The 11,317-nt window shown below is 50.2% G+C and overlaps 1 protein-coding gene across 4 annotated transcripts in view; it reads right to left on the reverse strand.

Annotated features, from left to right (window-relative positions):
* cica (capicua transcriptional repressor a) overlaps positions 1 to 10,664 on the reverse strand; it is a 33,605-nt gene extending 22,941 nt beyond the window's left edge. The window contains exons 1-3 of one of the 4 annotated variants that reach the window (XM_069688304.1): positions 10,473 to 10,664; positions 3,015 to 6,759; positions 2,149 to 2,425 (exon numbers count right to left, since the gene is read on the reverse strand). In XM_069688304.1, the coding sequence (XP_069544405.1) occupies positions 2,149 to 2,425; positions 3,015 to 6,524 (3,787 nt within the window). In that variant the 5' untranslated portion in view covers positions 6,525 to 6,759; positions 10,473 to 10,664. Of the gene's footprint in view, positions 1 to 2,148; positions 2,426 to 3,014; positions 6,760 to 9,580; positions 9,759 to 10,202; positions 10,338 to 10,472 lie in introns of those variants that run through there. The other 3 variants (XM_069688307.1, XM_069688306.1, XM_069688305.1) reach the window with 3 other exon arrangements.
* Positions 10,665 to 11,317: the final 653 nt, after the last annotated feature.

Genomic DNA, 11,317 nt, shown 5'->3' on the forward strand with positions numbered 1-11,317 from the left:
CACCCTTTTAAAGTTTGAGAGAAACAACCCTTATTTCGGTCTCACGCATGCACACATGTAGGAACTGTGGCACACCACCACATCCCCCCTCCCACACACACACACGCACACACGCACGCGCACGCACACACACACACACACACACACACACACACACACACACACACACACACACACACACACACACACACACAGCACTCTCAATAACTCTGACACTACACACACTGAGTCACAAATTACACACAGCGAGCAGCAGGTCTGGGTGGTTGCCTGAGCGACTGATATATCAAAAGCTTTTGATATTCATACCTCAGAAAAAAAAACGACTTCACTTTAAAGTCGTCTTTATCATTTAAACCAAGTCAAGATGTTATAATTTAATCATGAAGAAGGCTATGAAATATCAACATCAGAAATTCAAAGATCCTCACGGAGTAAATCCACTACTTTTAATATTTGTATTCACGGTTTTAAACCAATCGGTAGCTGCAACCTTGTAATGTTTCCTGAATGTGTATAACCTCATTAATATACTGTATGTTTCTTTATCATCTGTGTGACTTTCATATCCAGCATCCTCTCCTCTCAACTGTGACACCAAGCAAAACCGTAAAACTACCAATATAGACAAAATACTGCACATTTATAACACTTTCATTTTCAATATTTAGAAAGTGCTGCAACAAAATGAGAAAGCACGCATTTCTAAATGGAAACCATCTTTGTTATTCATATATTCAAATTAGCATTTCTGAGCTTGCCCATACTGTAATATCACAAAGTTGGCATGGAAACAAGCATACAGTATACGATGAACCCAAACACCTCCATTTCTCAGTGGCCAATTTTCTTACATCCCACAACCTGACAGCTATTGGGACATTTACATAAAGTGGTCTCATGGGAAGTGGGGTCGTAGGAGAATTAAACTACCCACAAAAATGAAAGCTGCTTAGCGGTACCCAATGTTAAATTTTACTTTTTAAAATTCTCTGTCCGGCTCAACGCTGGCGAATTGTTCTCCTGGAGATATCTAGAGGAGATCTTTGCTCTCCCTCCTGGTTTGGACCTTCTGTACAAAATAGGTTTGAATAAATTAGGAGCCATAACGTCACTTGCATGATCTGTATGTGGCACTATCAGAAAAATGACTGCAAGCGGTCTTAAGTGACATCTAGATAGGTGAGTCTTCCAAATCTTCGAACTTGTTGTGCACTTTATTTCTTTATCGCGACGGAGTCCTAAAGGTCCCCATGTTTTATTGGACCTTAATAGGAACGTTCAGTGATTCATGTGTGGTATACAACCTTTAGAGGACCACAAGGTACACCACTTCCCTCTGCTCGCTTGTTTGTAAGGAGCTGGTCTCTAAACTACGTCATCTTTTAATGAGAATCAGTTTAGAGATGTCATAATATTTATCAGTTATGGAGTAGCTTTCCATCCACCTGTGCAGCCTCCGTCAAGCAGCACATTTACAGTACATCTTGTATTTTTTTGTAGAGCGTTTGCTTCTGGTACAGGCTGAAGAAAGTAATGATAACCAAAAGGAAAATAAGACATACTATATACTTCCCAAAAACAGAACAAAATCTGCATGCACGACCTGAAATGGACTCAAGTTTGGTTGTAAAATGCCTCTGAATATTCATAAAATACCAACAACTTCATCTATATTTAATTCCTCTGTGGCTCTTCTTTTTTTGTAATACTCCATGAATGCAATTACTTTTCCCCTGTTCTACTGCAGCTGATTTCATGTAAGCTTTTTACAAAGCAATTGCTTTCCGTGTACAACTGGCAAAAAAAAAAACCGGTTCATATCTCAGAAAACAGCTGAGTTCTGTATGCAGCCCAGAGCAGTGGAAATATCCTCATCTTAATTCTACAAAAAAAAAAACGCCATTTGAATTGTTACTTTCTTATACTGCAAGCAAACAATAGTAAAGTGTACATGAGTCACAGTCCCTCTGATGCCACTGCTGTAACCCTAGAGAGATAATGAAAGGCAGAAGTACGAGGCTAGAGTTCATCAGAGCCTGCACATCCCTTCCCACTTTACAGCGTGGCTCAGCAGACTTTGTATCTGTCGTGAACAAAGGTCAACACCACATTACGGTGATCTCCCGTTCCCCCCTCGTTCCTTACCGGTCCCTGGGCGTCCCATGATGATTTGCTTGCGCGGAGTAGGGTGTGGCGACTCGGCCGGCAGTATGAGCGGCAGCAGGGCTGTTGGCGTGGGATGACAGGCCACCGGCTGCGGCAGCGGCCCTCCGGTGGCGTCCTGGTATCCCTCGGATTTCCTCTCCCTCTCCCTGCCTCCAGAACCGGACAAGGATAGGACTGAACCCGATGAAGTGGACATGGACCCGGGAGTAGAGGGGCTGGAGAGGGCGGCGTGGCCCACTGTGGCTGGAGTCAAGGACTGGGAAGAGACATCCAAAAGACATTTATAAGATAACTTATTAACAAAAAGCTAATAACATTACTTCCATGTTAGTACTATTTCAAATGTTTAGTGCACTCAATACAAAATGTACAAGGGTTGGGTGATATTATTAATATATAATAAAGTACCGTGCAAAATGTTAGGCAATTCATATGTTTAGATTCTCATTAATCGGGCATCATAGAGAGGCACCTGTTTGGTCTGAAAATTCAATAAGCCAAAGTCATTCAGTGTCTTTTGTGACCATAAGAACAAGGAGTCCTACAACACAGTACCCCCCCACCCCCCTCAGAGTCCTGACCTTGAAAAACTGTGTACCGCGGAGAATCTGTGCTGTTTTACAGACACGGGTTGGTCATACCAAACGTTGATTTGATTTAGGCTTTTTTGCGGTTTCCTCCAATACGTATGAAGTTAATGAATAAATAACTGGCATTATTACGCATTATTTCAGAACGCATTCCTCACTATACATTTGGAGGCTGAAGCATTTGCAGTCTGTATACCATAAGCTAAAAAAGATACTATTTTGCTGTAACATCATAAAAACACATGAATTCCTTACCGAACTGGAGGTGACCAGGACCAGTGTGGATGTGGGGTTGCGCAGAAGAACCGCACCGTTGGTGGTGGCCCCGTTGATGGGGACGGGGGCCTGCAGGCCTGGGGGAGCCGTGTGTTGGGGCTGGCTGTGCTCCCTCGACCTGCTCCTCTCTCTTCTTCCTAACGGGCCGTCGGAGAACTTTGCCAGGGGGACATCCGGGTTGCGGACGATGACCGGGGAATCGCGGAGGGGCACGATGCGGCGCGGGGAGGGCTCCTGGGGCAGCGGGGAGGGAGGAGTGGGAGAAACCAGCATGGGCGGGGGCGTGGAGGCAGCAGAGGATGGTGGCCTGCTTGTGGCACTGCGAGGCCGGGGGAAGGAGAGTGAGGAAGGGGTCGTGGGCTGACTCTGGGGTGAGAGGACTCTGAAGGCGGCAGGGCTATGGCCCAGGGTTGGGTCTCCCATCAATCCGCCCCCTATGCTCAGCAGCTGCTGTTGCTCGGGTTTGGTCTGGTAGTCCTGGACTACAGGCAGTGGAGGGGGTGGGTGGGTTTCGAGCTTCCTCTTGCTTGGGCTCATGGGAACTGTAAAAGTGAGATTGGTCTGAAACGTGGGTACAATCCCTGACAAGTGGCGCTCTCGCTCAGCACCTGGCGTACCCATCTTAGTGCCGCTAAGCTGCCGGTGGTGGCGTGGAGTAAGTGAGGCAGGAGCAGTAATGGGGCTGAAATTGGCAGGGCGGAAGCCGAAGAGCGGCGAGGGGGAGGGCGACGGCGTTGGGGAGAAGGGTGACTGGTTGGAGATGGGGGAGAACGAGGGCGTGACGGAACGAGAGCTGCCCAGGGAGACCAACATGGTCGCTGCCTCACACTCGTCGAAGTCGAATCGGGAGAGGTCCTGCGGTAGCAGTGAGGGAAGGACCAGGCGGGGGCGAGAGTCTCCACGACTGCTGGCCTCACTGCTTTCCCGTGACGTCTCGTCCCAGTCGAACTCTGAGCTGGCTCTCCCACCGCTCAGTCGGAGGTCAGATGGCGTCAGGGTCCCTGTGCTGCTGGCTCCGCCCCGTTCCCGACCGCCTCCACTGGCTTCCATCTCCTTGGTCCTCATCGAGAGGTGTCTGGAGCAGTAACCTCGTCGCTGGGACTCTTTAGAGCAGCCCTCCCGGGAGCACAGTCTCCTCCACTGCTTCCCGTTGAACTTCTTACGGATGCCAGTTGGCGTGCATACCACATCTCCCTTCTTGTACTTTTGCTGGGCAGCTGTCAGTGGAGTGCGGGAACGTGACGAGGAGGAGTTAGAGCCCGATCCGCTGCCGCCACCTGCCCCACCGCTGGCAGAACCTCCTCCGGAGACCTTGTCGACTCTGGAGGAGGATGAAGTGGAAGAGGAGATGGGAGGGAGCGGAGGGAGCTGGGGGGTGGTGATGACGGCGCCGGCTGCTGCGGCTGCAGCTGCTGCGGTCGCTGGGTCGAGGCCTAACAGGACAGGTGAAGGAGGGGGGTGGGGGTTTAAGGCCAGGTGGGCGGGGGGGATCCCGATGCCCCGCACCACTGACAGGTGGGGATTGAGGTAGCCAGGCGGGGGCTTAGAGACGATGTGGCGATGTTGGGGGATTGCCATTGGTTTGGCCCCGGATATGATCGCCCCCATTGGGATCATGTTAAAGTGGGACACCTCCATGTCTTCTTCAGGGGTGAGTGGCATGTATGGGTGGAGTTGCTGCTGCTGCTGTTGTTGTTGTTGTTGTTGTTGTTGTTGTTGCTGCTGCTGCTTCTCCCTTTCCTTCTCTCTTTCCTGATTTCTCTGGAGTTCCCTCTCCCTCTCCCTCTCCAAGTCTTTCTCAATTTCCCACTCTCTGCCAGGGGCCAGGCTGAGGACAGACGCCGGAGTTACTGGGGAGGTAATGTTGTGGCCCGATGTGGAGGACACAGGGACCATTCCTGGGTAGGGAATCCCTCTTCCCAACACTGACCCCATGCCGGGGGTCATTCCCCGACTCAAACGACACACCTCCTGCTCCACATCAATTTCTTCCCTTTCCTCCAGCTCTCTTTCCTTGTCTCTGATCCCCTCTTCTGCCTCACGCCCCACAACAGCAGGCAAATCAAGGTCCCACGGTGGCGCCAGAAGCCGGAGTGTTTGTCGAGAGACCCAGACTGCCTGGGTAGCACCTCTGCCAACTTCCTGCTCATCCATAGAGTGAAATCTTTCCTCACACAGCAGCACACGGTAGCGGTTGGCCACAGCAGGGTGCGTGTCTACTTGGGTCACCACACCTTCCCGGTACCATTGCCACTGACCCTCGTAACCCTCTTCATTGCCAAATGGTACGCAGACACGGGTGCCGATAGGTATCGGATGGACACCGGGTGGCGACGCATCCAGGATAATATCCACCACCCCTGGGGGGCTGTCATGTCGATACGGATAACGGCACAGTGTCTTCTCCCCATTCAGTTGCACTTCCAGGCTTCCGAATTCACCGCTGACCTTGCGGACCACCCCGGCCCGGAACACCAAGTCCGAAATCCCCCCTTCGTCCCTCCATTCGCCTCCCCCCTCCTTGTCACTTTTTCTCCTGAGCTGGCGGGCGAGGATGCGCTGATTCTTCAACCCTTTGGCCAGGGCGTCGGACAGCGCGTCGGGGAGACGGGGCACTGCGTGCGCGGACACCTGCGCGTGGGGGTGCGCGTCGCCTACGACCTCCAGGTCGGCCGAGTGCTCGCTGGCAGTGTCTGTGGAGGAGCAGCGCGGCAGGGCGCTGGGGGACACTCGCTCTGGATCCGTCCCCCCTTCACCTCCTCCGGGCCTGTCCCCTCCAAGCGACAGGGTCGGGGGTCCCGGAGAGTCCCGAGGCCCCTCCCTGACGGCCGTCCTGCTGTGGAAGTCGTCCATCAGGCTCCTGCTCTGACTGCTGCCATCGGAGTGCGAGACGCCGATGTCAACTCCTGGACCCGTTGACCCTTGGTTGAGGAACCCGCTACTAAGAGGAAGAGGAGGGGGAGTACAGGATGCAGGGTTGCTATGGTTACCAGTAGTAGACGAGCAGTGTTCAGAGGTGTACTTCTTCTTGGGAACGCGGGCCTTGAAGGTGGCCGTTTTCCGGCTGGAGGCGGGGTTCGGACTGTTGTTGGCACTCGGCGTACTGCTGTTACTGCAACTGCTGCCGCCGCTGTCACAGTGGCCGCCGCCGGTCACCGCCGACCTTCCCGATCTGTCGGAGGAGGATGACAACAATTTGCCGGAATCCATCGCGATCGATACCGTTGTGTCCGACAGCCCTTCTCTGTGAAGCCCCTCCCCCTCCGAACTGTCCCGCGGTCTCGTCGGGTCCACCTGCGAGGACTCGTGTGAGTTAGAAGAAAAAGAGGAGGAGGGCGTTCGGTTTTGTGGGGATCTGCTTCTGTCTCTGTTCTCGTCGGAGTCTCTCTTCTCTCCTCCTTCTGGGGCATCCCCCGCTCCGCGACGCTTCCCCCCTTTCGCCCGGGTGGAGGGAGGGGAGCGCCGGCCCTGCTTTTTTATCGGCTTCATCTTTTCATCTAGTTTGCCTTTTCTCCAAACAACTCCTTTTATTTATTTATCCCAGAGATTCTCCTCGGCGTTCCTTTCTTGCTCTGCCTCGTTTTTTTTGTTTTTTTTCTTCTTCTTCTTCTTCCCCCTCCTTTTCCTTTTCCTCTATTTTTCTCCTCTGCCGGGGCCTCTCTCTCTCATCCTGTCTTGTCTTCTTTGCGAGACTTCGGCACTTGCCCACCTTATTCCAGAGACTCTGAAAGAAAGGAGAACAGGGAGTGTGGGTTACTCATGTGGCAAACGCATTCAGACATGCACAAAGCCTAATCATGGCACAACATAGCTCCTAACTGCATGGCTTTGAGAAGACAAGTGACTCAGTGAGTCAAAATCAAACACCTATGAAAACATTTGAGTGACACGAAAGTAATCCAGAGCAAAGTGGGATCTAGTGATTGCGTGAATCACAACAAATAAGCGTAATACGCAGTTAAAACGTTCATTTTAGGGAAATTTATTCCCTGCGAAAGGATGCGCCATTGTACAGGAGTAGTAATGAATATGACTCATCTACAAATTCATTACACATTAATTCATTACATAACAACTTCTACTCGCCTTACACAAGGCCCGCATCCATACCAGGTACATATTGAAAACAGGAGGCCATATTGTAGGGTAAACACAATGTAGGCTTTACAACACAGCATGGAAATAGTGAGGAGCAATTTGCCCAGACAAGCCTTTCTGCGTGTACTCCACACACACACACACACACACACACACACACACACACACACACACACACACACACACACACACACACACACACACACACACACACACACACACACACACACACACTACTTCTTGGCCAGGGCAGTAGAGGCGGGGGAATTCCTTCTTCGCTCACATACTGAAACCCTCCCTTTCTCTCTCTCTCTTGGTGGCGACCTTTATCTATGTATTTCAAAGCCGAGTCAATCCGCCCCTACAAACTCCATTTCCTGTGGAAGACCATTACCTAACTTCCCGTTACTTTATTCCTCCCTCTCTCTTTGCTACTATTACACCCTCTCATACCCCCCCTCCCACCCCCAGCTCGCATTCTCACTTTCCTTAATATTGATTGTTGTTTTTTTGTTTTTTTAATCTCTCCTCTCCTTTCCACTTAGTCTCTATTCTTATTTTCGTGTTGCAGCCACCCAGAAAAAAAAAAAAAAAAAAAAAGCAGACTTGTTAAGAACAATGGTTATTCCACACCGGAGTCATTCAGCAGCGCTTAGCCATGCCAAAGTCATTCAGAATATCTCCTATTCCACACCGGGCTCATTCACAGCTCTGCCTCCATTTAGAAAATAAAACAGATTGATTTTGCTGGCTTGTTGAACAGGGGACTGTTGTCGTTTAACTGGTTTATTTGCTGTGTGGCTGATACGTGTGGGACTTGCCTCGGGTCCTAGCTGCTGCGAGCTCTGCCTCATTTTTCTTCGAACACGGAGTCAGAAAAGATGTTAACATGGTGTGTACATAAGAGGCAGCATCAGAACAACCCTTATATGCTCTGTCACCTTCTTTGGAAATTCTCACTCCTACTGTGATAGTCGCTGTCAAAATCTTCTGTCTTGATGTCTGTCAACCACCACGAGGCATGTCTACTTGTCAATGACTGTTTGGCTGTCTGTTTACTTCACATGTCTGCCTGTCTGTCCCCGTTTCTACATCCGTCCTCCCACCAGTCTCTTTCGGTCTGACTGTCTCTATTGCCTTTTGTTGCCTTCCTGTTTGTCTGTGAAGGCTCGCATTCATTCAGGTCCTTTTAATATCTGCCACATCATATCGGCTGGAGAGAAATCCATTTTCAGAGATGAGTGCAGCCTGTCTCAAGGCCACACACACACACACACACACACACACACACACACACACACACACACACACACACACACACACACACACGGCAAACAGCTATGTGAGGATAGTTGATAGTGCACACAGAAAGCTGGAAATGCAAATCCCTATTTAGGACAGATGAGTGTAGAGCATCCACCATAAAATAATTTGGCAGCCGGCCTTACTTGGTCACGATAGAGGTATGCTATATGTGTTTACTCAGTATTGCATCGCGTACAACAGCTGGTGTCAGAGTCATGGGCCTTATGATAACAGCTTAAAGGCAAACTGACGCAACGCACAATCCCCTCTGTGAAATATAGAGTGAGGAAGCCCATATGGGTGTTAAAGTAGGCCCGGGTCTCTAATGTTTCATGTTCACTAATCGTCAGGTAGACACAGCCCGGGGTCACAAGTTCAATCATATTTTATTTGCATTTAATAAGCTAACATGAACACGTAGTAAGCATAACAGGAGGCAGCGTGGAGTTGATATACAGTCAGTCATATGAGGCGAGAAAAATACGAACCTCCGCCTTTCTGGGGGCGAAATTTAGCTCATGTGTAGGTCACATTTTAATGTAACTGTGTTACCAGTATGTAACTGATTATTGCGTAAAATATAAATTGAGTTAACTTGATCATGTTTAGGATAAGATTATATGTGCCTAATTCATACAAAACTGTATGCCCTCCTGACTATTATGTCATACATTCACTATAAAGGGACATACGGTGTCAAGTGGTGCACTTTTACAGACATGGCAGTCCCCTATTGTATTTTCTAACATGCTTTCATTTTCGCTGAAACCCGTATTAACGGTATATTTCTGACCCACATCAAGCTGTACGCTGCTTTAAAGTTGTGCTATGTGCGGAGCAACCTCTTTAAAGTTTATAATGGGATTACTACAGCGCTCTATTAACGACAGGCCGGAGCGTATCAATCTATACATAATCATAATCCAGAGCAGATAACAGCTGTTAACTTCATCAAGGCCCGACGCACTAAATGCAAACAACAAGCGGTGATGTCGTCACCTCTGGTTTAGCTGGATAGTATCGTGTCAAGCCCTCGTAGTACCGCGATTACTACCAGTTTTTACTCCACAACACTGCAGGCCGTGGCGTGTAGCGACCAGGCCTCAACTACACAGAAGGCCGCTTGGAAATCCTCCACTCACCGTAACCGGGAAATAACCGGTTTACCGGGCATGTTGACCCTTAATGCCATTTCATACGGTTCATATTCCCCGTGCGGCACGACGGTGTGAAATGTCCCAAACAGACGAGGACGTTAACTTTGTCAATCCGGTCCACAGACAGACACACACACACACACACACACACGCGCACACACGCGCACACGCACGCACACACGCGCGCGCGCGCGCACCCAGTGAAAAAGAAGCCGATAAAAGTCGGCTGCTCGGCCCATCCGAAAGTGACAGTCGTCTGAAAATACTGCTCAAGCTGCCCGGAGAACTTTGTATTCACCCTCGGCCTCGCTTGAATTACTGCAACCGCGTTACAAGAGGGAGAAAGTGCCAATATGCTGCCACAAACTAGTCCACGGGGGGGAAAAAAAAAAAAAAGGCCCACGAGCCCCTTCACAAACACAATCAATCCTGTCAGCCACGTTGATTCATGAAAAAAGAGGAAGAAAGATGTGTCAGTGTGAGGTAGAGGAGGAGGGACGTCAAGCGAAGAGTTGTCGGGCGCAGGAGAAATAAACAGTTGTTCTGGGGAAGTCCAACGGCAGTTATGGCGTTGGATATATTTCTAGTGGAAAAGTTTCAGGCTCACTATGTCTAGCCGCACCGCTCCCTTTTCCTCTCGCAGAAGACACCCATTCCGCCCTCGACTCCTCTCCGGAGGCGACCCAGATATCGGAAACGGTGCTGATCAGCTCGACTGCTAATACTGTTTGTGGCCACGGTAAACACGAACAACGTTAGCGCCTCGGCGCGCACGCACGCACGCGCACGCACGCACGCACGCACACACACACACAAAAAGCACAACAAGCCCCACTGCAGTGCTGCAGGAGAAGATTTGTAGGCAGCTTGTACTCACCAGAGCTGGTGTAGTACCCCGGTGTGTGTCTGTGTTGAGTCCGCCGGGTGAAATAGGGCAGGAAGGCCAGTCGTCCGCAGCTGTCAGCTAGCGGCCGTGCATGTTTCTCCGGCAAAGCAACTTAAAAGGAGGAAAAACTACTGCCCTGTACATTCTACACTACAGTCGCAAAATGGTGAATGAAGCCCCAAAGCCTTGACAACCAGCCCGCGCGGCCAATCGCCGAGCACGAACGCGTACAGTACCCAATAGGATACCGCGTGAGGGGAGCGGGGGCGGAGCCACGCGGCGAAGTAAATTTGACCGACGGCGCGCCGCGACCAATCAGTGTGGGAAAACACAGAACAGCTGTTGGGAGAGCGAGGCTGCGGCGGCCAATAGGGCTCCGATGTGGGTATGTCTGCGACTTATACAGGCACGCAGGACAGGGAATGAAAGCTCTCCTCTTCTGTCTGTCTGTCTGTCTTTCTGTCTTCTTGTTCATCCTTTCATTTTATCTATAAACATTATAACAGGGGCGCAAACAGAAGGGGGTGGGGGGGGTTCTGTCTGTCTTTCTCAAAACGGGTTAAACTCCTTTTAGTGGACTAAAAAAGACGTGGCGTGACATTATCTAATTTATTGGTGGTCCAAATGTCAGGTCCAAACAGCTTCGCGTAGTCCAACTTCAACTGGCATCTATAAAACATCTTTACCAAGATGAATGAACCCTCTGTGTGCTGTTGGAGGGTCGGCGTGCACTCCTCTGTGCCGTGCAGTATCTCCACTATGATCCATGTAAGCCACAGGTTGAGTGTAGTTTCAACAGGAGCCACAAAGAACACCGACTCCCAAATTCTCATGCT

The sequence above is a fragment of the Brachyistius frenatus genome, unplaced genomic scaffold (assembly GCF_029030835.1).
Source record: "Brachyistius frenatus isolate BFR_SWC_R1_liver_20210118 unplaced genomic scaffold, ASM2903083v1 Contig_558, whole genome shotgun sequence".
Taxonomy (NCBI): Eukaryota; Metazoa; Chordata; class Actinopteri; family Embiotocidae; genus Brachyistius; species Brachyistius frenatus.